The 26,941-nt window shown below is 46.7% G+C and overlaps 1 protein-coding gene across 2 annotated transcripts; it reads right to left on the bottom strand.

Annotated features, from left to right (window-relative positions):
* Positions 1-21,145: 21,145 nt before the first annotated feature.
* LOC109742368 (uncharacterized) lies at positions 21,146-24,351 on the bottom strand. 2 transcript variants are annotated; one of them, XR_002227845.4, is made up of 4 exons: positions 23,839-24,351; positions 22,606-22,733; positions 21,512-21,733; positions 21,146-21,408 (listed from the first exon to the last, which is right to left on the bottom strand). XR_002227845.4 is itself a non-coding variant. In XM_020301455.4 (3 exons), the coding sequence occupies exons 1-3, from the start codon at positions 24,226-24,228 to the stop codon at positions 21,586-21,588; spliced, it is 666 nt and encodes a 221-aa protein (XP_020157044.1). In that variant the 5' UTR covers positions 24,229-24,350; the 3' UTR covers positions 21,146-21,585. The 2 variants fall into 2 exon arrangements, 1 of the variants encoding a protein (XP_020157044.1); XM_020301455.4 differs by having other exon boundaries at positions 21,146-21,733; positions 23,839-24,350.
* Between the last annotated feature and the right edge of the window lie 2,590 nt (positions 24,352-26,941).

Raw genomic sequence — 26,941 nt, 5'->3', positions numbered from 1 at the left:
CGGGCACGCGACAGGGCATCTGCAGCTGAGTTGTCTGTCCCTTTTTTGTACCTGATGCAGTACTGGAGTCCGAGGAGTTTAGTGAATGCCTTTTGCTGCCATGGCGTGGTGAGACGCTGCTCTTCCAGGTGCACCAAACTACGCTGATCTGTGTAAATTACGAATTCTGCATGTTGAAGGTAGGGCCTCCACTGATCCACTGCGACTATGATCGCCAAATATTCCTTCTCGTAGGTTGATAGACCTTGGTATCGAGGGCTCAGGGCTTTACTCATGAATGCCAAGGAGTGCCCATTCTGTTGTAGTACTGCGCCGATGCCCTTGTCGCTAGCGTTAGTTTCCACGATGAAGGGTTGAGAGAAATCGGGCAAGGCCAAAACTGGAGCAGAAACCAATTGGTCCTTAAGTGCTTGAAATGCAGTTTGAGTGGTACTGGTCCAGACGAATGGGACTCCTTTCTTCAGCAGGTTGAAAAGTGGCCGCGCAATCACTCCAAAGTTCCTGACAAACCTGCGGTAATAACCAGCTAGGCCCAAGAAACGGCGCACTTCCTTAGTGTCACTTGGTGTTTCCCACTCCACCACTGCCTGTATCTTGCTCGGATCTGTTGACACCTGATGTCTACTACACAACCTTCTTGTAGACGTTGTTGGGCCTCCAAGTGCAGAAGTTTGTAGGACAGTAGCAAATTTCCCTCAAGTGGATGACCTAAGGTTTATCAATCCGTGGGAGGCGTAGGATGAAGATGGTCTCTCTCAAGCAACCCTGCAACCAAATAGCAGAGAGTCTCTTGTGTCCCCAACACACCCAATACAATGGTAAATTGTATAGGTGCACTAGTTCGGCGAAGAGATGGTGATACAAGTGCAATATGGATGGTAGATTTAGGTTTTTGTAATCTGAAAATATAAAAACAGCAAGGTAACTAATGATAAAAGTGAGCACAAACGGTATTGCAATGCGTTGAAACAAGGCCTAGGGTTCATACTTTCACTAGTGCAAGTTCTCTCAACAATAATAACATAATTGGATCACATAGCTATCCCTCAACATGCAACAAAGAGTCACTCCAAAGTCACTAATAGCAGAGAACAAACGAAGAGATTATGGTAGGGTACGAAACCACCTCAAAGTTATTCTTTCCAATCAATCCATTGGGCTATTCATATAAGTGTCACAAACAGCCCTAGAGTTCGTACTAGAATAACACCTTAAGACACAAATCAACCAAAACCCTAATGTCATCTAGATACTCCAATGTCACCTCAAGTATCCGTGGGTATGATATACGATATGCATCACACAATCTCAGATTCATCTATTCAACCAACACATAGAACCTCAAAGAGTGCCCCAAAGTTTCCACCGGAGAATCAAGACGAAAACGTGTACCAACCCCTATGCATAGGTTCATGGGCGGAACCCGCAAGTTGATCACCAAAACATACATCAAGTGAATCACGTGATATCCCATTGTCACCACAGATACGCACGGCAAGACATACATCAAGTGTTCTCAAGTCATTAAAGACTCAATCCGATAAGATTACTTCAAAGGGAAAACTCAATCCATTACAAGAGAGTAGATGGGGGGGAGCAACATAAGATCCAACTATAATAGCAAAGCCCGCGATACATCAAGATCGTGCCAAATCAAGAACACGAGAGAGAGAGATCAAACACATAGCTACTGGTACATACCCTCAGCCCCGTGGGTGAACTGTTGGGGAACGTAGTAATTTCAAAAAAATTCCTACGCACACGCAAGATCATGGTGATGCATAGCAACGAGAGGGGAGAGTGTTGTCCACGTACCCTCGTAGACCGAAGGCGGAAGCGTTAGCACAACGCGGTTGATGTAGCCGTACGTCTTCACGATTCGACCGATCAAGTACCGAACACACGGCACCTCCGAGTTCAGCACACGTTTAGCCCGATGACGTCCCTCGAACTCCGATCTAGCCGAGTGTTGAGGGAGACTTTCGTCAGCACGACGACGTGGTGACGATGATGATGTTCTATCGACGCAGGGCTTCGCCTAAGCACCGCTACAGTATTATCGAGGTGGACTATGGTGGAGGGGGACACCGCACACGGCTAAAAGATCAAACGATCAATTGTTGTGTCTCTAGGGTGCCCCCTTGCCCCCGTATATAAAGGAGCAAGGGGGGGAGGTGCGGCCGGCCACAAGGGGCGCGCCAGGTGGAGTCCTACTCCCACCGAGAGTAGGACTCCCTCCCTTTTCCTAGTTGGATTAGGAGTAGAGGGGAAAGAGGTGGAGGAGAGGAAGGAAAGGGGGGGGGGGCGCCGCCCCCCTCTCCTTGTCCTATTCGGACTAGGGGGAGGGGCGCGCGGCCCTGCCCTGGCCGCCTCTCCTCTTCTCCACAAAGGCCCACTATGGCCCATTAAGCCCCCGTGGGGTTCCGGTAACCCCTCGGTACTCCGGTAAAATCCCGATTTCACCCGGAACACTTCCGATATCCAAATATAGGCTTCCAATATATCAATCTTCATGTCTCAACCATTTCGAGACTCCTCGTCATGTCCGTGGTCACATCCGGGACTCCGAACAACCTTCGGTACATCAAAACATATAAACTCATAATATAACTTTCATCGAAACGTTAAGCGTGCGGACCCTACGGGTTCGAGAACTATGTAGACATGACCGAGACACGTCTCCGGTCAATAACCAATAGCGGAACCTGGATGCTCATATTGGCTCCCACATATTCTACGAAGATCTTTATCGGTCAGACCGCATAACAACATACATTGTTCCCTTTGTCATCGGTATGTTACTTGCCCGAGATTCGATCGTCGGTATCTCAATACCTAGTTCAATCTCGTTACCGGCAAGTCTCTTTACTCATTCCGTAATACATCATCCCACAACTAACTCATTAGTTGCAATGCTTGCAAGGCTTAAGTGATGTGCATTACCGAGAGGGCCCAGAGATACCTCTCCGACAATCGGAGTGACAAATCCTAATCTCGAAATACGCCAACCCAACAAGTACCTTTGGAGACACCTTTAGAGCACCTTTATAATCACCCAGTTACGTTGTGACGTTTGGTAGCACACAAAGTGTTCCTCCGGTAAACGGGAGTTGCATAATCTCATAGTCATAGGAACATGTATAAGTCATGAAGAAAGCAATAGCAACATACTAAACGGTCGAGTGCTAAGCTAACGGAATGGGTCAAGTCAATCACATCATTCTCCTAATGATGTGATCCCGTTAATCAAATGACAACTCATGTCTATGGCTAGGAAACATAACCATCTTTGATCAACGAGCTAGTCAAGTAGAGGCATACTAGTGACACTCTGTTTGTCTATGTATTCACACAAGTATTATGTTTCCGGTTAATACAATCTAGCATGAATAATAAACATTTATCATAAGGAAATAAATAATAACTTTATTATTGCCTCTAGGGCATATTTCCTTCAGTCTCCCACTTGCACTAGAGTCAATAATCTAGATTACACAGTAATGATTCTAACACCCATGGAGCCTTGGTGCTGATCATGTTTTGCTCGTGGAAGAGGCTTAGTCAACCGGTCTGCAACCTTCAGATCCGCATGTATCTTACAAATTTCTATGTCTCCCACCTGGACTAAATCCCGGATGGAATTGAAGCGTCTCTTGATGTGCTTGGTTCTCTTGTGAAATCTGGATTCCTTCGCCAAGGCAATTGCACCAGTATTGTCACAAAAGATTTTCATTGGACCCGATGCACTAGGTATGACACCTAGATCAGATATGAACTCCTTCATCCAGACTCCTTCATTTGCTGCTTCCGAAGCAGCTATGTACTCCGCTTCACACATAGATCCCGCCACGACGCTTTGTTTAGAACTGCACCAACTGACAGCTCCACCGTTTAATGTAAACACGTATCCGGTTTGCGATTTAGAATCGTCCGGATCAGTGTCAAAGCTTGCATCAACGTAACCATTTACGATGAGCTCTTTGTCACCTCCATAAACGAGAAACATATCCTTAGTCCTTTTCAGGTATTTCAGGATGTTCTTGACCGGTGTCCAGTGATCCACTCCTGGATTACTTTGGTACCTCCCTGCTAGACTTATAGCAAGGCACACATCAGGTCTGGTACACAGCATTGCATACATGATAAAGCCTATGGCTGAAGCATAGGGAACATCTTTCATTTTCTCTCTATCTTCTGCAGTGGTCGGGCATTGAGTCTTACTCAACTTCACACGTTGTAACACAGGCAACAACCCTTTCTTTGCTTGATCCATTTTGAACTTCTTCAAAACTTTGTCAAGGTATGTGCTTTGTGAAAGTCCAATTAAGTGTCTTGATCTATCTCTATAGATCTTGATGCCCAATATATACGCAGCTTCACCGAGGTCTTTCATTGAAAAACTCTTATTCAAGTATCCCTTTATGCTATTCAGAAATTCTATATCATTTCCAATCAGCAATATGTCATCCACATATAATATTAGAAATTCTACAGAGCTCCCACTCACTTTCTTGTAAATACAGGCTTCTCCAAAAGTCTGTACAAAACCAAATGCTTTGATCACACTATCAAAGCGTTTATTCCAACTCCGAGAGGCTTGCACCAGTCCATAAATGGATCGCTGGAGTTTGCACACTTTGTTAGCTCCCTTTGGATCGACAAAACCTTCTGGTTGCATCATATACAACTCTTCTTCCAAAAATCCATTCAGGAATGCAGTTTTGACATCCATTTGCCAAATTTCATAATCATAAAATGCGGAAATTGCTAACATGATTCGGACAGACTTAAGATCGCTACAGGTGAGAAGGTCTCATCGTAGTCAATCCCTTGAACTTGTCGAAAACCTTTTGCAACAAGTTGAGCTTTATAGACAGTAACATTACCGTCAGCGTCAGTCTTCTTCTTGAAAATCCATTTATTCTCAATTGCTTGCCGATCATCGGGCACGTCAACCAAAGTCCACACTTTGTTCTCATACATGGATCCCATCTCAGATTTCATGGCCTCAAGCCATTTCGCGGAATCTGGGCTCACCATCGCTTCTTCATAGTTCGTAGGTTCGTCATGGTCTAGTAGCATAACCTCCAGAACAGGATTACCGTACCACTCTGGTGCGGATCTTACTCTGGTTGACCTACGAGGTTCAGTAACAACTTGATCTGAAGTTCCATGATCATCATCATTAACTTCCTCACTAATTGGTGTAGGCGTCGCAGAAACCGGTTTCTGCGATGAACTACTTTCCAATAAGGGAGCAGGTACAATTACCTAATCAAGTTCTACTTTCCTCCCACTCACTTCTTTCGAGAGAAACTCCTTCTCCAGAAAGATTCCGAATTTAGCAACAAAAGTCTTGCCTTCGGATCTGTGATAGAAGGTGTACCCAACAGTCTCCTTTGGGTATCCTATGAAGACACATTTCTCCGATTTGAGTTCGAGCTTATCAGGTTGAAGTTTTTTCACATAAGCATCGCAGCCCCAAACTTTAAGAAACGACAACTTTGGTTTCTTGCCAAACCACAGTTCATAAGGCGTCGTCTCAATGGATTTTGATGGTGCCCTATTTAACGTGAATGCGGCCGTCTCTAAAGCATAACCCCAAAACGATAGCGGTAAATCAGTAAGAAACATCATAGATCGCACCATATCTAGTAGAGTACGATTACGACGTTCGGACACACCATTACGCTGTGGTGTTCCGGGTGGCGTGAGTTGCGAAACTATTCCGCATTGTTTCAAATGAAGACCAAACTCATAACTCAAATATTCTCCTCCATGATCAGATCGTAGAAACTTTATTTTCTTGTTACGATGATTTTCAACTTCACTCTGAAATTCTTTGAACTTTTCAAATGTTTCAGACTTATGTTTCATTAAGTAGATATACCAATATCTGCTTAAATCATCTGTGAGGGTGAGAAAATAATGATATCCGCCACGAGCCTCAACATTCATCGGACCACATACATCTGTATGTATGATTTCCAACAAATCTGTTGCTCTCTCCATAGTTCCGGAGAACGGCGTTTTAGTCATCTTGCCCATGAGGCACGGTTCGCAAGTACCAAGTGATTCATAATCAAGTGGTTCCAAAAGTCCATCGGTATGGAGTTTCTTCATGCGCTTTACATCGATATGACCTAAACGGCAGTGCCACAAATAAGTTGCACTATCATTATCAATTCTGCATCTTTTGGCTTCAATATTATGAATATGTGTATCACTACTATCGAGATTCAACAAAAATAGACCACTCTTCAAGGGTGCATGACCATAAAAGATATTACTCATATAAATAGAACAACCATTATTCTCTGATTTAAATGATTAACCGTTTCGCATCAAACAAGATCAAGATATAATGTTCATGCTTAACGCTGGCACCAAATAACAATTATTTAGGTCTAAAACTAATCCCGAAGGTAGATGTAGAGGTAGCGTGCCGACCGCGATCACATCGACTTTGGAACCATTTCCCACGCGCATCGTCACCTCGTCCTTAGCCAATCTTCGCTTAATCCGTAGCCCCTGTTTCGAGTTGCAAATATTAGCAACAGAACCAGTATCAAATACCCAGGTGCTACTGCGAGCATTAGTAAGGTACACATCAATAACATGTATATCACATATACCTTTGTTCACCTTGCCATCCTTCTTATCCTCCAAATACTTGGGGCAGTTCCGCTTCCAGTGACCAGTCTGCTTGCAGTAGAAGCACTCAGTCTCAGGCTTAGGTCCAGACTTGGGTTTCTTCTCCTGAACAACAACTTGCTTGTTGTTCTTCTTGAAGTTCCCCTTCTTCTTCCCTTTACCCTTTTTCTTGAAACTGGTGGTCTTATTGACCATCAACACTTGATGCTCCTTTTTGATTTCTACCTCCGCGGCCTTTAGCATTGCGAAGAGCTCGGGAATCGTCTTATCCATCCCTTGCATGTTATAGTTCATCACGAAGCTCTTGTAGCTTGGTGGCAGTGATTGGAGAATTCTGTCAATGACGCTATCATCCAGAAGATTAACTCCCAGTTGAATCAAGTGATTGCAGTACCCAGACATCTTGAGTATATGCTCACTGACAGAACTATTCTCCTCCATCTTGCAGCTGTAGAACTTATTGGAGACTTCATATCTCTCAATCCGGGCATTTGCTTGAAATATTAACTTCAACTCCTGTAACATCTCATATGCTCCATGACGTTCAAAACGTCGTTGAAGTCCCGGTTCTAAGCCGTAAAGCATGCCACATTGAACTATCGAGTAGTCATCAGCTTTGCTCTGCCAGACGTTCTTAACGTCGTCAGTTGCATCAGCAGCAGGCCTGGCACCCAGCGGTGCTTCCAGGATGTAATTCTTCTATGCAGCAATGAGGATAATCCTCAAGTTACAGACCCAGTCCGTGTAATTCCTACCATCATCTTTCAACTTTGCTTTCTCAAGGAACGTATTAAAATTCAACGGAACAACAGCACAGGCCATCTATCTACAATCAACATAGACAAGCAAGATACTATCAGGTACTAAGTTCATGATAAATTTAAGTTCAATTAATCATATTACTTAAGAACTCCCACTTAGATAGACATCCCTCTAATCCTCTAAGTGATCACGTGATCCATATCAACTAAACCATGTCCAATCATCACGTGAGATGGAGTAGTTTCAACGGTGAACATCACTATGTTGATCATATCTACTATATGATTCACGCTCGACCTTTCGGTCTCCGTGTTCCGAGGCCATATCTGTTATATGCTAGGCTCGTCAAGCTTAACCTGAGTATTCCGCGTGTGCAACTGTTTTGCACCCGTTGTATTTGAACGTAGAGCCTATCACACCCGATCATCACGTGGTGTCTCAGCACGAAGAACTTTCGCAACGGTGCATACTCAGGGAGAACACTTATACTTTGATAATTTAGTGAGGGATCATCTTATAATGCTACCGCCAATCAAAGCAAGATAAGATGCATAAAAGATAAACATCACATGCAATCAATATAAGTGATATGATATGGCCATCATCATCTTGTGCTTGTGATCTCCATCTCCGAAGCACCGTCATGATCACCATCGTCACCGGCGCGACACCTTGATCTTCATCGTAGCATCATTGTCATCTCGCCAATCTTATGCTTCTACGACTATCGCTACCGCTTAGTGATAAAGTAAAGCATTACAGGGCGATTGCATTGCATACAATAAAGCGACAACCATATGGCTCCTGCCAGTTGCCGATAACTCGGTTACAAAACATGATCATCTCATACAATAAAATTTAGGATCATGTCTTGACCATATCACATCACAACATGCCCTGCAAAAACAAGTTAGACGTCCTCTACTTTGTTGTTGCAAATTTTACGTGGCTGCTACGGGTTTAGCAAGAACCGTTCTTACCTACGAATCAAAACCACAATGATAGTTTGTCAAGTTGGTGCTGTTTTAACCTTCGCAAGGACCGGGCGTTGCCACACTCGGTTCAACTAAAGTTGGAGAAACTGATACTCGCCAGCCACCTGTGTGCAAAGCACGTCGGTAGAACCAGTCTCGCGTAAGCATACGCGTAATACCGGCCCGGGCCGCTTCATCCAACAATACCACCGAACCAAAGTATGACATGCTGGTAAGCAGTATGACTTATATCGCCCACAACTCACTTGTGTTCTACTCATGCATATGACATCTACGCATAAAACCTGGCTCAGATGCCACTGTTGGGGAACGTAGTAATTTAGAAAAAATTCCTACGCACACGCAAGATCATGGTGATGCATAGCAACGAGAGGGGAGAGTGTTGTCCACGTACCCTCGTAGACCGAAAGCAGAAGCGTTAGCACAACGCGGTTGATGTAGTCGTACGTCTTCACGATCCGACCGATCAAGTACCGAACGCACGGCACCTCCGAGTTCAGCACACGTTCAGCCCGATGACGTCCCTCGAACTCCGATCCAGCCGAGTGTTGAGGGAGAGTTTCGTCAGCACAACGGCGTGGTGACGATGATGATGTTCTATCGACGCAGGGCTTCGCCTAAGCACCGCTACAGTATTATCGAGGTGGACTACGGTGGAGGGGGGCACCGCACACGGCTAAAAGATCAAACGATCAATTGTTGTGTCTCTGGGGTGCCCTCCTGCCCCCGTATATAAAGGAGCAAGGGGGGAGGTGCGGCCGGCCAGGAGGGGCGCGCCAGTGGAGTCCTACTCTCACCGGGAGTAGGACTCCCTCCCTTTTCCTAGTTGGATTAGGAGTGGAGGGGAAAGAGGTGGAGGAGAGGAAGGAAAGGGGGGGCGCCCCCCTCTCCTTGTCCTATTCGAACTAGGGGGAGGGGCGCGCGGCCCTGCCCTGGCCGCCTCTCCTATTCTCCACAAAGGCCCACTATGGCCCATTAAGCCCCCGGGGGGTTCCGGGAACCCCTCGGTACTCCGGTAAAATCCCGATTTCACCCGGAACACTTCCGATATCCAAATATAGGCTTCCAATATATGAATCTTCATGTCTCGACCATTTCGAGACTCCTCGTCATGTCCGTGATCACATCCGGGACTCCGAACAACCTTCGGTACATCAAAACATATAAACTCATAATATAACTGTCATCGAAACGTTAAGCGTGCGGACCCTACGGGTTCGAGAACTATGTAGACATGACCGAGACACGTCTCCGGTCAATAACCAATAGCGGAACCTGCATGCTCATATTGGCTCCCACATATTCTACGAAGATCTTTATCGGTCAGACCACATAACAACATACGTTGTTCCCTTTGTCATCGGTATGTTACTTGCCCGAGATTCGATCGTCGGTATCTCAATACCTAGTTCAATCTCGTTACCGACAAGTCTCTTTACTCGTTCCGTAATACATCATCCCACAACTAACTCATTAGTTGCAATGCTTGCAAGGCTTAAGTGATGTGCATTACCGAGAGGGCCCAGATACCTCTGCGACAATCGGAGTGACAAATCCTAATCTCGAAATACGCCAACCCAACAAGTACCTTCGGAGACACCTGTAGAGCACCTTTATAATCACCCAGTTACGTTGTGACGTTTGGTAGCACACAAAGTGTTCCTCCGGTAAACGGGAGTTGCATAATCTCATAGTCATAGGAACATGTATAAGTCATGAAGAAAGCAATAGCAACATACTAAACGATCGAGTGCTAAGCTAACGGAATGGGTCAAGTCAATCACATCATTCTCCTAATGATGTGATCCCGTTAATCAAATGACAACTCTATGGCTAGGAAACATAACCATCTTTGATCAACGAGCTAGTCAAGTAGAGGCATACTAGTGACACTCTGTTTGTCTATGTATTCACACAAGTATTATGTTTCCGGTTAATACAATTCTAGCATGAATAATAAACATTTATCATGATATAAGGAAATAAATAATAACTTTATTATTGCCTCTAGGGCATATTTCCTTCATGAACTACTCCCTCCTCGTCATGGAGAGCGCCGGGATGATGAAGATGGCCACCGGTGAGGGTTCCCCCCTCCGGCAGGGTGCCGGAACAGGGTCCCGATTGGTTTTTGGTGGCTACAGAGGCTTGCGGCGGTGGAACTCCCGATCTATTCTGTTCCCCGAAGTTTTTAGGGTATATGGATATATATAGGCGGAAGAAGTACGTCAGGAGAGCCACGAGGGGCCCACGAGGGTGGAGGGCGCGCCCCCTGCCTCGTGCCTCCCTCGTTTCTTTCTTGACGTGGACTCCAAGTCCCCCGGGTTGCTTTCCTTTCAAAAATAACTTCTCCAGAAGGTTTCATTCCGTTTTGACACCATTTGATATTCCTTTTCTTCGAAACACTGAAACAAGGGGAAAAAACAGGAACTGGCACTGGGCTCTGGGTCAATAGGTTAGTCCCAAAAGTAATATAAAAGTGCATAATAAAGCCCAATAATGTCCAAAACATAAGATAATATAGCATGGAGCAATAAAAAATTATAGATACGTTGGCGACGTATCAAGCATCCCCAATCTTAATTCCTGCTCGTCCTCGAGTAGGTAAATGATAAAGCAGAATTTTTGATGTGGAATGCTACTTGGCATAATTTCAATGTAATTCTTCTTAATTGTGGTATGAATATTCAGATCCGAAAGATTCAAGATAAAAGTTCATATTGACATAAAAATAATAATACTTCAAGCATACTAACAAAGCAATTATGTCTTCTCAAAATAACATGGCCAAATAAAGTTATCCCTACAAAATCATATAGTTTGGCTATGCTCTATCTTCATCACACAAAATATTTAAATCACGCACAACCCCGATGACAAGCCAAGCAACTGTTTCATACTTTTGATGTTCTCAAACTTTTTCAATCTTCACACAATACATGAGCGTGAGCCATGGACATAGCACTATAGATGGAATAGAATGGTGGTTGTGGAGAAGACAAAAAGGAGAAGATAGTCTCACATCAACTAGGCGTATCAACGGGCTATGGAGATGCCCATCAATAGATATCAATCTGAGTGAGTAGGGATTGCCATGCAACACATGCACTAGAGCTATAAGTGTATGAAAGCTCAACAAAAGAAACTAAGTGGGTGTGCATCCAACTTGCTTGCTCACGAAGACCTAGGGCATTTTGAGGAAGCCCATCATTGGAATATACAAGCCAAGTTCTATAATGAAAAATTCCCACTAGTATATGAAAGTGATATCATAGGAGACTCTCTCTCATGAAGATCATGGTGCTACTTTGAAGCACAAGTGTGGTAAAAGGATAGTAGCATTGTCCCTTCTCTCTTTTTCTCTCATTTTTTTGTTTGGGCCTTTTTCTCTTTTTTAATGGCCTCTTTTCTTTTATTTTATTTTTTATTTTTTTGTCCGGAATCTCATCCCGACTTGTGGGGGAATCATAGTCTCCATCATCCTTTCCTCACTTGGGACAATGCTTTAAAAATGATGATCATCACACTTTTATTTTCTTACAACTCAACAATTACAACTCAATACTTAGAACAAGATATGACTCTATGTGAATGCCTCCGGCGGTGTACCGGGATATGCAATGAATCAAGAGTGACATGTATGAAAGAATTATGAACAGTGGCTTTGCCACAAATACAATGTCAACTACATGATCATGCAAAGCAATATGACAATGATGGAGCGTGTCATAATAAACGGAACGGTGGAAAGTTGCATGGCAATATATCTCGGAATGGCTATGGAAATGCCATGATAGGTAGGTATGGTGGCTGTTTTGAGGAAGGTATATGGTGGGTGTATGATACCGGCGAAAGGTGAGCGGTATTAGAGAGGCTAGCAATGGTGGAAGGGTGAGAGTGCGTATAATCCATGGACTCAACCTTAGTCATAAAGAACTCACATACTTATTGCAAAAATCTATTAGTTATCGAAACGAAGTACTACGCGCATGCTCCTAGGGGGATAGATTGGTAGGAAAAGACCATCGCTCGTCCCCGACCGCCACTCATAAGGAAGATAATCAATAAATAAATCATACTCCGACTTCATCACATAACGGTTCACCATACGTGCATGCTACGGGAATCACAAACTTTAACACAAGTATTTCTCAAATTCACAACTACCCAACTAGCATGACTCTAATATTACTACCTCCATATCTCAAAACAATCATCAAGCATCAAACTTCTCTTAGTATTCAACACACTCATAAGATTTTTTTTTACTATTCTTGAATACCTAGCATATTAGGATTATTTAAGCAAATTACCATGCTATTTAAGAATCTCAATATAAGTGAATCATGAGAGTTCATCTATTTCTTCAAAATAAAACCAACATTGTGCTCTAAAAGGATATAAGTGAAGCACTAGAGCAAATGATAAACTACTCCAAAAAGATATAAGTGAAGATCAATGAGTAGTTAAGTAATTATGTAGCTTTGTGAAGACTCTCTCTCATTTAAGAATTTAAGATCTTGGTATTTTATTCATACAAAAAGCAAAACAAAAGAAAATAAAATGACGCTCCAAGCAAAACACATATCATGTGGTGAATAAAAATATAGCTTCAAGTAAAGTTACCGATGAATGGAGACGAAAGAGGGGATGCCATCCGGGGCATCCCCAAGCTTAGGCTCTTGGTTGTCCTTGAATATTACCTTGGGGTGCCTTGGCATCCCCAAACTTAGGCTCTTGCCACTCCTTATTCCGTAGACCATCGAATCTTTACCCAAAACTTGAAAACTTCACAACACAAAACGTAACAGAAAACTCGTAAGCTCCGTTAGCGAAAGAAAACAAAACACCACTTCAAGGTACTGTAATGAACTCATTCTTTATTTATATTGGTGTTAAACATACTGTATTCCAACTTCTCTATGGTTTATAGACTATTTTACTAGCCATAGATTCATCAAAATAAGCAAATAACACACGAAAAACAGAATCTGTCAAAAACAGAATAATCTGTAGTAATCTGTAACTAACGCAAAGTTCTGGAACTCAATAAATTCTAAATTAAATTGGTGTACCTGAGGGATTTGTCTAGTAATCATATGCAAAAAGAATCAACTAAATATCACTCTCCAGTAAAAAGTTGAAGCTAATCTCGTGAGCGCTGAAGTTTCTGTTTTTTACAGCATGATCATAAAGACTTCACCCAAGTCTTCCCAAAGGTTCTACTTGGCACAAACACTAATTAAAAAATAAAACCACATCTAACCAGAGGCTAGATCAAATATTTATTACTAAACAGAACCAAAAAGAAAGAATAAAAATAAAAATTGGGTTGCCTCCCAACAAGCGCTAACGTTTAACGCCCCTAGCTAGGCATGATGATTTCAATGATGCTCACATAAAAGATAAGAATTGAAACATAAAGAGAGCATCATGAAGAATATGACTAGCACATTTAAGTCTACCCACTTCCTATGCATAGGGATTTTGTGAGCAAACAACTTATGGAAACAATAATCAACTAGCATAGGAAGGCAAAACAAGCATAACTTCGAAACTTTAAGCACATAGAGAGGAAACTTGATATTATTGCAATTCCTACAAGCATATGTTCCTCCCTCATAATAATTTTCAGTAGCATCATGAATGAATTCAACAATATAATCAGCACCTAAAGCATTCTTTTCATGATCTACAAGCATAGAAAATAAAGTCATGACCTCTCCAAATCCACTTTCTTAATTATCATAATAAGATTCAACATCCTCCAAAATAGTGGGATCATTACTTCCTAAAGTTGACACTCTTCCAAACCCACTTTCATCAATATAATCATCATAGGTAGAAGTCATGCTATCATCATAACAACTTTGCATATCAAAACTTGGGAGGCTAAAAATATCATCTTCATTAAACGTAGCATCCCCAAGCTTGGGACAAACATTAATTGCAGCAAATATATTCTCAAAAACATCATCTTCATCAAACATAGCATCCCCGAGCTTGGGCCTTTTCATATCATAAGCACAATCACTCTCATCATTAATAGTATGGATAGCACCAATAGTATAGCAAACATTATTATCATATTCTTCCAAGCAAGTGCCTAAAAGATTTTCAAGATCATAAGAAGTATCATTATCTTCCCGATCATAATCATCACAAGAAGCAATAGGCATAACGAGATCATCATCAAGTGCATCATCTTCATTTTCATGAGGCACAACGATAATAGGAGCAACATTATTTGGGAGAGATATCTTTTTACCTCTCTTCCTTTTTCTTTTCTTCTTCTCCACCACATCATGTGTGGGTTCAATCCTCTTTTTGGAGCTCCTTATTAATGAGATTGGTTGAATAGAAGGCTCCTCCTCGTTACCTGATTCATCATAAGAAATAATAGGAGAATATTGGGAAGTCTCTTCCCTTTCATTAGTATTCTCTTCATCTTCTATTTGTTTTCTTTTCTTTATGTAATTGGCAATATAAGGATTTTCAATGCAATTCACCGCACAATACATATAAATTTCTTCTAGATCAAAACCAAGAGGTTTATAACGGGCAAATTCTGGAAGATGCCTAGTTATATGTTTCATTTCTTCGCAACCCATAAGCAAGCTAAGTTCATTATAATGTGCAAGGGAAATCAACTCATCACAATTTTTGGACACGATTAGATCATGAAACAATTTGCATCGGATAGCTAAATGACCACTTTCATTGCAAAGTTCACAAGTACGGCCAAGAAAATTTAAACTTTCAGCACAATCATCTAGCCTTTCTTGCAACAATTTAGTTTCTAAATGCTTATGCCTCTTGCAGTATCTATCTTCCCTATTCGGTGTGTACTTGCAAACCCAATGCACTCCACAGAAATTGACATGTTTATAGGAGGCATTTTCATCATAACTAGTGCAATCATCATTAGTACTATGGATATTCAAGGAGTTCATACTAACAACATTGCAACCATGCTCATCATTCAAAGATTTAGTGCCAAACATTTTATAGCATTCTTCTTCTAACACTTTGGCACAATTTTCTTTTCCATCATACTCACGAAAGATATTAAAAATATGAAGCGTATGAGACAAACTAAATTCCATTTTTTTGTAGTTTTCTTTTTATAAACTAAACTACTGCTAAAACAAGAAACAAAAAGATTCGATTGCAAGATCTAATGATATACCTTCAAGCACTCACCTCCCCGGCAACGACGCCAGAAAAGAGCTTGATGTCTACTACACAACCTTCTTCTTGTAGACGTTGTTGGGCCTCCAAGTGCAGAGGTTTGTAGGACAGTAGCAAATTTCCCTCAAGTGGATGACCTAAGGTTTATCAATCCGTGGACGGCGTAGGATGAAGATGGTCTCTCTCAAGCCACCCTGCAACCAAATAGCAGAGAGTCTCTTGTGTCCCCAACACACCCAATACAATGGTAAATTGTATAGGTGCACTAGTTCGGCGAAGAGATGGTGATACAAGTGCAATATGGATGGTAGATTTAGGTTTTTGTAATCTGAAAATATAAAAACAGCAAGGTAACTAATGATGAAAGTGAGCACAAACGGTATTGCAATGCGTTGAAACAAGGCCTAGGGTTCATACTTTCACTAGTGCAAGTTCTCTCAACAATAATAACATAATTGGATCACATAACTATCCCTCAACATGCAACAAAGAGACTCCAAAGTCACTAATAGCGGAGAACAAACGAAGAGATTATGGTAGGGTACGAAACCACCTCAAAGTTATTCTTTCCAATCAATCCATTGGGCTATTCCTATAAGTGTCACAAACAACCCTAGAGTTCGTACTAGAATAACACCTTAAGACACAAATCAACCAAAACCCTAATGTCACCTAGATACTCCAATGTCACGTCAAGTATCCGTGGGTATGATTATACGATATGCATCACACAATCTCAGATTCATCTATTCAACCAACACATAGAACCTCAAAGAGTGCCCCAAAGTTTCTACCGGAGAATCAAGACGAAAACGTGTGCCAACCCCTATGCATAGGTTCATGGGCGGAACCCGCAAGTTGATCACCAAAACATACATCAAGTGAATCACGTGATATCCCATTGTCACCACAGATACGCACGACAAGACATACATCAAGTGTTCTCAAGTCATTAAAGACTCAATCCGATAAGATTACTTCAAAGGGAAAACTCAATGCATTACAAGAGAGTAGAGGGGGAGAAGCAACATAAGATCCAACTATAATAGCAAAGCTCGCGATACATCAAGATCGTGCCAAATCAAGAACACAAGAGAGAGATCAAACACATAGCTACTGGTACATACCCTCAGCCCCGAGGGTGAACTACTCCCTCCTCGTCATGGAGAGCGCCGGGATGAGGAAGATGGCCACCGGTGAGGGTTCCCCCCTCCGGCAGGGTGCCGGAACAGGGTCCCGATTGGTTTTTGGTGGCTACAGAGGCTTGCGGCGGCGGAACTCCCGATCTATTCTGTTCCCCGAAGTTTTTAGGGTATATGGATATATATAGGCGGAAGAAGTACGTCAGGGGAGCCACGAGGGGCCCACGAGGGTGGAGGGCGTGCCCCCCTGCCTCGTGCCTCCCTCGTTTCTTTCTTGACGTGGACTCCAAGTCTCCCGGGTTGCTTTCCTTCCAAAAATAACTTCTCCAGAAGGTTTCATTCCGTTTTGACACCGTTTGATATTCCTTTTCTTCGAAACACTGAAACAAGGGAAAAAATAGGAACTGGCACTGGGATCTGGGTCAATAGGTTAGTCCCAAAAGTAATATAAAAGTGCATAATAAAGCCTAATAATGTCCAAAACATAAGATAATATAGCATGGAGCAATAAAAAATTATAGATATGTTGGAGACGTATCAACACCCCTTCTGCGCTGATGACATGTCCCAGATACGAGAGCTGTTGTTGCCCGAAAGCACACTTGCTTTCCTTAACTTTCCATTGATCCTTCTGTAGCAGACCCAAGACCTCTCTGAGCTTCAGCTTGTGTTCTTCCAGAGTTTCAGTGTGCACTAAGATATCATCGAAGAAAACCAGGACTCCATCACGCAGGACAAGCCGTAACGTGCCATGCATTGCTCCATTGAACGTGCCAGGGCCTCCGGCCAATCCAGATGAGACCACGAGGAACTCGTAATGGCCTGCATGAGTCTGAAATGCTGTCTTGTACTCTTCTCCTTCAGCCAGTCGAATTTGATGATACCCTGCTCTGAGATCGAGCTTGGAAAACCAGCGGGAGCCGTGCAATTCATCCAGCAACTCTTCTATGACTGGCACTGGATACTTGCCCACCACTGTCAGCGCGTTAAGGTGGCGATAATCCACACATAAACGCCACGTCCCGTCCTTCTTCTTAACCAAAATCACCGGTGAGGAGAACGGACTGGAGCTCTTCTGAATAACGCCTGCCTTCAAAAGCTCTTCCACTTGCCGATCGATTTCATCCTTATGATCAGGTTTATGGCGATAAGGACGAATGTTGATAGGTTGCGCACCAGGAATTAGGGGAATGCGGTGATCGCATTCATGCCTCGGTGGCAGTCCTTCTGGTTCGCCAAACACAGTTGGGAACTCTGCCAGTACTTCTTGGAGACAGGCTGGGACAGCCTCTTTCTTGTTCGACGACTGATCCTCCAAGCACAGATATATGATATGTGACACAGCCCCTGCTTTGCACATGCTCTGAAGCTGCACGAAGTTGATGGAGTGGCAAGTAGGGGAGTCAGAATCATGACCGCGCAGACAGGCCACTCCCTCCGCTGTCATGAACTGAATGCATTTGGCGCGCCAGTCAACTGTCATGGGGCTGTGAGCTTCAAGCCAATCCATCCCCAGAATTGCATCATAAGTGCCCAGAGCTAGAATCTTCATATCTGTGCGAAACTCACTGCCCTGAGTAGTCCATGCGCATTGAGGCACTTGCGCAGTGCAGAGCAATTCGCCTCCATCTGCCACACGTACTCTGCAGGGGCGGGGCAGCTGCTGCGTGCCCGCTATCGTTTTGGCGAGCTCTTGGTTGATGAATGAAGTAGAGCTGCCCGAATCCACAAGCATCAGGACCTCGCGACCTTGTATCCAGGCGCGCAACTGAAAAGCTTTCGGGGCCACTCCGCCTGACAGTGCTGATCGAGAAATGGCCATTGAGGGAGTCCTGGATTAGGGGGTCCTCGGACAGCTGGACTATATCCTTTGGCCGGATTGTTGGACTATGAAGATACAAGATTGAAGACTTCGTCCCGTGTCCGGATGGGACTCTCCTTGGCGTGGAAGGCAAGCTGGGCAATACGGATATGTAGATCTCCTCCCTTGTAACCGACTCCGTGTAACCCTAGCCCCCTCTGGTGTCTATATAAACCGGAGGGTTTAGTCCGTAGGACAAGAACAATCATACCATAGGCTAGCTTCTAGGGTTTAGCCTCTATGATCTCGTGGTAGATCAACTCTTGTAATACTCATATCATCAAGATCAATCAAGCAGGAAGTAGGGTATTACCTCCATCGAGAGGGCCCAAACCTGGGTAAACATCGTGTCCCCCGCATCCTGTTACCATCCGCCTTAGACGCACAGTTCGGGACCCCCTACCCGAGATCCGCCGGTTTTGACACCGACAGCCATGACTGTTTCTGATGCAGCATCCGTTGGTGACGACGCGTTGCCGTCGAGGACTGAGTTGATGCCGAACAAGTCCAGAAGTTCTTCGACGACGTGAAGTTGAACAGACGTGGGGCAGACATGTTCCTGGCCCCAGCGCTCGCCGCACTTGAAACAGAGCCCTTGCGCGCGCCGATAATCGCGAAGCGCCTTGAGTTTTGCTGGCTCGGAACGGCCACCGTCTGGGCGTGCCGCATCTTCTTGTGCTCCTTCCAAACCACGTCGGTCTGTGGCCGTTGGATGAGCTTGAAGACGCGCCGGTGGAGCCGACAGTGGCAGAGGCACACTGCTGCGGGGCAGTGCTTCTGGCGGCCTGGACGTAGATGGCTGATGAATGTCACCCCGTGCCCCTTGGATCACCTCCTCTTGCAAGAGTGCGAGGGAGCAGGCGGTGTCCAAGTCCGGTGGTCGCTGAACCAGGACCACCGCGATATGTCAGCTCGTAAACCTTCCACAAAACGAGTGAGGAAATAGAATGGGTGAATCGAGTCGGAATAAGAGCTCAAATGATTGATAAGCAATTCAAAACGCTTTATGTAATCAGTGACTGAGGATGTTTGCTTAACAGCATAGAACTGTCTAATTAGCAACTGATGACGATCTCTACCAAAATGCGTACATAACAGAGACGAAAAAGATTCCCAGTCAAATTCAGATAGCTTTTTCTGAACTGACTGCAGCCAAACAGCGGCTGGACCCGAGAAATTTAGTGAAGCCATGGGCACCCAGAATGACTGGTGAATCCCAAACATGCCGAAGTACTGTTCGCAGAGTGTTTTCCAGAGACGAGGATTTTTGCCCGCAAACACTGGAAACACGATTGCAGGATGCGCCTGGCCCAATCCCGCGAGGAGTTGGCTGGCGTGAGCGAAAGGAGATGCAAGGGTAAGTGCAGAGGAATCGATCTGACCGTTTGCCGGGAGCGGCGGCGGTATCTGGAAGGACGCCGCCGGCGACCCCCGAGAGATGTTGAAGACGCCGTGGCCTGGTTGCCCGATGGGATCGTCTACTGCGCCAGGCGCGGTGTCGATGTGTACACCGGCCGTCGCAGGTGGTGGATCGCTTGACGCGGCCGCCTGAGTTGCCGCGCCCTCCTTGGTGATGACCGGGCGCGCGAGCTGAAGGGCGGCGACGGAATCGCCCAGATCGGCGACGCGTCGCTCGAGATCAGGGCGCCACGCCACCAGTTCGTCCACCTTGCTGTTGGAGGCGTGGATCGCCGCGGTGTGCTCCTTCAGGGTGGACTCCAGTCGCTCGAGGAAGGCCTGGATCGAGGGATCCATGGCGACGAGACGGGCACGAGCCTGACGAAGCGATCTGGTCTCCACGAACTGCGCCAGAACGCTGCAGCGGCGGATGGGTTGGTCTCTGATACCAGATGTTAGGTACCCAGTAGTATATCTCTCGATCTATTACACTGGCTCACGAATTCGAGTCTCAAGTAGCGATTACAGTGGCTGGTACAAGAATTGGAAGAAGGGGATCGAGGAACAGAGAAGAACAGGTGCCGCCGCCGCCGTGATCCTCTGGATAGTCTCTAGGGTTGAAGTGCCACGCTTAAGTAGAGGTAGGTTGGGCCGTCACCCACTCCGGGCCACATAAGCGCTGGTTCGGCCTGCGGGCTCTGTTGGGTCGTGGCTCGATGGGCTTGGTCCTTCCTGCGAGTGGGGGTGTTGTAGCCGGGGCGCTCACATGCCTAGATTTCGGTTAGGTTTTTCATTGCGATCCGCGCCTTCAAGCGACGATCGGGGTTCCTGCCCGGTTGCTCCCCAGCCGACGACCATGCTGGGATTGGATTCAGTGAAGGAATCCCTGCAGACAACAGCCGCATGTGGACCACGGCCATGCCTAGCCCTAGCCAAGACAATGATGCATCACCGCACCCCCTGCTCCTAAACTTGGAGCGAATTACCACTTTACCAGGCCCCGGCCGACACTTGTTCTTTGGATGTCACCGCGATGCCAAGCTCGTTCGTTTTAGATCTCCAATTTTCACATGCCACCGCAGTGACTTTGTTGGGTGCAAACCATGCAGCAATGAAAGCCTCAAACATGCCTGAGCAAGCAATGAGCACTCAACAACAGCATCAGTCCTTTGTGCAACACAACACGATGATGGTACATCAAGGTACAGATTACAGTCTCGCAGCAGTAAAGATTAAAAAAAAGTTGGTACTACAAATTACACACGCTGAAAAGACGGCAAGGCTGTAGGAGGGTCAAATCCTAGGACTCTTTCAGACTTTACATTTTACAGTACAACACGATGGGGCAGCAGCATGCACGATCCACCGCAGCGACACACGAACGACGTGGCCGCATGCTGCACGCCTGCACGGACATCTTTTTTATTTTTTATACTCGATCGACGGGTTAAAGAACACAGGATGACAGATGTACGGGAGTAAAAAATGAGGATCACGCAGGAACGAACCAGACAGACAAACTCAGCAGCAAACACTCCATAAAAACATCGTCGTGGACATGGCGCCATGGCGGATGGGCAGGTCAAGCGAGGAGCCAGAAGTTCTTCTGCCACCGGGTGCTGACGAGGTAGCCGCCGACGCCCTTGCTCTGCTTCCTCACCGCCAGCGTCAGGCACTCGGCCTGGTTGATGCACTGCTCCACCAGCTCCTCCCCGTTGCTCCGCGCCAAGCTGCAACCACATCACACCACACCACACACGTTCCCATTCCTTCGTTCAGACAAGGTCTAGCAGTACAAGCAGCTAGTGATGACAAGACGAAAAGTTAACCACCTGACTCGGTTTCCACATGACACTTTACTAGCACTACATCGTTGTTGTCATCTCTTGTCGACATGAATGAACGAAGACGGCAACAATTATAGGCCGTTTGCTTTACTTAGTTGAGAGATGCGGCTAAAGGGGACAAGGAAAAGCATCTGGGATTTATGGACGGCACATGGATCTGCAGCAGTCGGGTGGTGTTTTCCGGAAAGACACGCATGGATGGACCCTGCTGCCATTGAACGGGTGTGAGCCCGATCGAGCCTGCCCAGGAGCCGTCGGTTGTGAGTCGTGACTCGACCGGACCCGCTCGTCAATCAATCATCATAAAAGGCTTTGCTCGCACAAGATCGCCCACTCGAATGCAAATCCACTTGCCGGTAAGATAAATCTGCTAGTGGTGGTTTACCGTGTTCTTTTCCTGGAGGGATAGGCTCAAGGGAACTGATACCAGTACGTACAGATGTAAATACGATGCAGATGTAGGAGTAGCAGTGCAGCTCAAGTTTTTTGTTGGGATTCGGGGTCCAGATATGAATGACCCTGAACTACCACCTTTTAAAAACTGCACCACACACTGCACTGTACAGGCTGACACCATGATAGTTGATAGATTCTCCCGGCCGGTAGGTTTCTATCTACTCACAGTTGACCTCAGCCTCACATTTTTAACACAAGCGCACAATAGTGATAAGGTAGATAGATACAGTATTCTTAAAAAGAAAAGGTAGACAGATACAGTGATGTCTGATGTGTGGCGAGAATAGATAGATGCTTACCAGCTTAGCCAGCACAACGTAGATGGCTTGGTCTGGCTGAGCACCAGCACGGAGGCCTCCAGCTTCTTCACCTGGCTGAGGATGGTGCCCAGCTTGGGGCCTTGGATCACCAGCGCCTCCACCTCCACCTACCAGCATCCACACACAACACCATGAGCCCTCCTAGACAAAATGCAAGCAAGAGGACACACGAAACCCATCTCCATGGCATGAGGACAAACGAACAGTTCATGCAACGTACGGTACACTGAAGCAGTACTCGTGTACTGTGCCGCATTGAGGCTCTGACTTTCGATTCAAGCAACCAAAGCAAATCACGGCCGGCAGGCTTGGGTTTCGTACGCAGTAATGCCCTGGTTTACGGCCGGTTTAGGTGGGATTTTGCTTGGGGTTGGGACGAGCCCCCACTGGCTTGTTTGCTTGCTAATCCGTTCTTTATGCGGGCTGAGAGGGACCTTTGGGCCTTCCGAGATCCATCCCGCGGCCATGAAAAGTGGGCGGTGATTCCCTTTTTATGTGTGTATGTTTCTGATCTGATCTGATCTGATCTGTATAAAATACAGGGGCCAACCAGATGGATAGGCTCACCATTTTTAACCAAGTACTGAAGGTGTCTCTCCCTCGTCATGTGAACATCAGGATGGCGGGATTAACCAGTAAACCGAAACTTTACGCTATTGACTCTTGGCGGCAACACTATGCTTGGACATCTTCTCTAGGCCTAAGTTTGTATGAGCTGCTAGTAAACATGCTTGCAATTTTAGATAATGAAACTTGCTTGCATGACTATATAGAATATCAAGACATTTTCTTTCTCTAGGTCTGATTTCTACGAACTACTGTACAAGTAAACATGGAGTACAGTGCAACTCCTTTTCAATAAATAAATGAACTCCGAAGTACATGTTGTATTGCTGGTAAAACACAAACTTTTTGTGAACTACTCCTGGAATGAATCTCTTGGGCATGCTTCCAAAGCGGGACCCCGAACCAAGCTAGACTGTAGAGACTAGAGACAAGCTCCTTAAAATGGCGACTTGAAGCAAAAAAGAAGAAGCACAATTAGCTAGCTCGAAGTAGTGCTGCTGCACTCAGATAGTTACATGGCATGCATGTACAACTTCCGTTGGCTGCCTGATGCAGAGCAGTGGCCGGGATACGCTCGGCAAAATGCAAGTATTTTCGTCCCAGAAAAGAGGAACACTCAGAGAGAAGAAATGGAAGGTATGATACCTCAGGCCTGCAGGCCTTGCAGAGGGTGCCGAGGGAGTTGGCGAGGGAGGGCGCCTCCTCCGCTCCGGCGCCGTAGTGCGGCAGGACGTGGAGCAGGGTGAGGAAGTCCCCCCGGTTGGCGACGTGGGTGAGCGCCCACATCATGGCGTGCTTGGCCCCGGAGCTGTCGTCGACCACCACCATCACCCGCTTCCTCCCGGCCGACGCCGACGCCGCCGCCTCCCCCTTCCCGCCGCCGCCGTACCCTCTCCCGCCGGCCCGCTTCTTGGACCACCGCCTGGAGCCCCTCCTCCTCCCTCCGCCGCCGCCGCCGTACCCGTCCTGCGCGGCCTGCAGCCCGTTGCTGGAGCTCAGCTGCCTCAGGAAGTGCTCCCCGGAGCCGCTCGCCATCTTACGGCGCCAATGCCGGCCGCCCCCGCGCGCTCGCCGTGCGCTGGCTGGTGCAGAGGACTGTGCAGGAGGGGAGTGATGGTAAGCTGGTGTTAAGTGGAGGGAGTGGCACGGCCGGAGCGATATATGGGTGGATGGGCGGGGGAAAGGACAAGGCCGCTTAAAAGAGCGGGTGGATTAGCCCGGTGGTGGTCACGAGCGCGCTCCACTTGCACTGCACAGTGCGCGCGCACACACAATAACGAAGAAATAGAGCTTAATTAGTTCAGCAGTAGAGTGCCTAAACAAAAACTATAATGCAGTGCAAGTATAATACTTGTACAAGGGAATCTCTGCACATTCTCATCCGTTTTGGCCTTGCGTATGCGTTTGCCCAAGCGGACGGATGGCTTTCAAGGTTTCAGCCAGGGCTAGCTGCCTGTGCGCGCGCGGGAGAGAATATGTCAGGTTTCGTCGACATGGTTAGCTCCAAACCGGGATGGATTGGTCAATACGGCATTAGGGCATCGAATCGTAATGCACGGGAGCTGTTGGCGCTACTCCCATACTTATCATGCATAGCATCCATTAATTCCAAATGATATTCTAGTACTGTATGCTACCAGTGGATCTTGTTTCTTGCACACGGGCTAACAACCCACCCACCTAGCCGGCGAGCGAGCGAGCTCGGGCAGTGAAGCTAGGAATAAACATTGCTTGATCTCACTGTCAGCGCGGCTCTAGTTAATCAATACACTACACCCAAGCTCAAATCCCGCGGATTTGCCGGGACCAGCTAGCTAGCTAGCGACGAACCAACGCCTCTGACAGTCCTCACACGATTCTGGCTGCATGCACGGTTGCGCACCGCGCAGCTCCAGCCAGACATTCGAGAGCGGTGTTGAACGGGTGCATGGGCGACGGAGCGTAGTACTACGTACGTGTTGGGTCGAGACATGCGCATGGCCCATCAGCTCTGCATGCATGGGGCAGATTCTCGTTCTCTCGTCCGCTTCTACAGTCCCACTCCTAGCTAAGCCCTACCAATACGAGCGCCCCCTTGTGACGGGAGGGAACAGCCTTGCCAAGTTTTCACCGAGGCATCATGGCCGAGCAGAGCTGGCTAGGGCCAGAGGGAGACGCGGTCGATGCTTCCATGATCTGCTCGAGGAAACTGGCGCAGGGCGTGGGGTGGTGGTGGGCAAGTGGGCAGGCATCGCGGACGGCAAACGCAACGCAACGCAGCGCGTGCATGCATGCATGCGCGCCACGGCACGTACGTGCGTGCTCATCTATTGCTTTGCAGAGTTGCGTACGTGCCGCTGCGCTAAACATGGGTATCACTGGCTCACTGCTGCTGCTGTGTGATGTGTGCTGGGTTAATAATTTTATGGCGCGAACACGGGAACGGGAAACGGGCCACGTGTGTGCGTGCGTGCACACTAATTGATCTGCTGCTTCGTGTGTAAAATTTGCTACGTGACGTGTCGCGGCTGACCCTGCTGGCCGGACAGACGGACTGGGCGCGGCGCGACAGTAGACCTGCCTGCTCTCAAACGTCTAGTCACGTACGCACGGATACGGCGTACGTTGATCCTCATTTGATCAGCTGTGAGAAAAGCTTTTCATGTGCGAAAAAGGTAAGAGAAAAGTGTATACGTACGTACCGCAGCACGCAGTGAAGCTTCAAATTAAGACCGGCCAGTGAGGGTGCAGGCCGTCACCCCGTCACCACACCAGCCATCATCAAACCTGATACGCGCTGCCTGTCAGGAGTCAGGACACCATTTAAGCAGCAAATTAAATCAGCAGGTAGTACTACCAAGTGTGCTAACCACCGCAGTACAGTACTGCTCTCGTTAGAGTAATCACCTGGGGGCGGGATACTGGCTCCGCGCTGCAGCCTGCAGGGCGCAGGGCTTACGCAATCCATCGTGGTTTGTGCTGGATATCGAGTGTTTTACACGCCTACCGGGATTTTTTAGCTAGCTAGGCTTACGATTAAGTACCCGTACGCAATTAGTGTGGTGTACCACACCGTGATTCAGGACACGACAAGGGATGATTGATCACATCAGCACGTCACGTCCGAGAGCACGGACAAAACAAAAGCCTGCGTCTCCTCTCGCGCGCGCCCGTGCATGCATGCATGCGAGCGGCGTACCAACCGAGCCCCGAGCCCTTGCACCGCGCGGCGCGTCCGTCCGTCCCGAGGCGAGGCTCTCTCCACACGGCACCACGGCGGCAGGGACCATCGCCTCGCCCCGGCCGGCCCCCGGTTGGATGTACGACCGGCCCCGAGCGTCCGTCGCCGCACCCGCACCCCACCCGACATGAGCGCTCGAGGCGGAGGAGGAGGCCACAGGATCCGTGGCCGCGGCGGATGCAAGGGGCAACCTGAACAGCGGAGTTGAATGCTGCCCGGGTATTTCGCTTGCTGACTACTCTAGTACAGCAGTGCCGATCCCCGAGGCTTTGTGCCCTGCGCCGTGTCTGTGTGACTCTTCATTTGCGTACGTGCATGGACGGCCCACCCCACGGCCGCGTCTGCTTCTTTAACTTTGCATAGGAGTTTAATTTTCGTGCAGATCTATTACAGGGTTCATCAGAAGTAAAGCACCTCAAACAAAATGAAAAATCACATCAAGGTTTCTGGATCATCGAACGACCACTGTCGTCGTTAAAATGAGCCGTCGACACGCCAACGTTACCGCTCCCATATCGAAGTCGGCCT

The sequence above is a fragment of the Aegilops tauschii genome, chromosome 3, assembly GCF_002575655.3.
Source record: "Aegilops tauschii subsp. strangulata cultivar AL8/78 chromosome 3, Aet v6.0, whole genome shotgun sequence".
NCBI classification, from domain to species: Eukaryota; Viridiplantae; Streptophyta; class Magnoliopsida; order Poales; family Poaceae; genus Aegilops; species Aegilops tauschii.
This window is presented reverse-complemented; position numbering and strand designations above follow the sequence as displayed.

Bases quoted from the DNA above. Each gene is read 5' to 3' on its own strand.
- LOC109742368 (XM_020301455.4), bottom strand. From the start codon at position 24,228: ATGGCGAGCGGCTCCGGGGAGCACTTCCTGAGGCAGCTGAGCTCCAGC. The intron at 22,734-23,838 runs GTATCATACCTT...GGATGCTGGTAG, and splicing joins GCAAGGCCTGCAGGCCTGAG to GTGGAGGTGGAGGCGCTGGT. The intron at 21,734-22,605 runs GTAAGCATCTAT...ATGTGGTTGCAG, and splicing joins ACGTTGTGCTGGCTAAGCTG to CTTGGCGCGGAGCAACGGGG.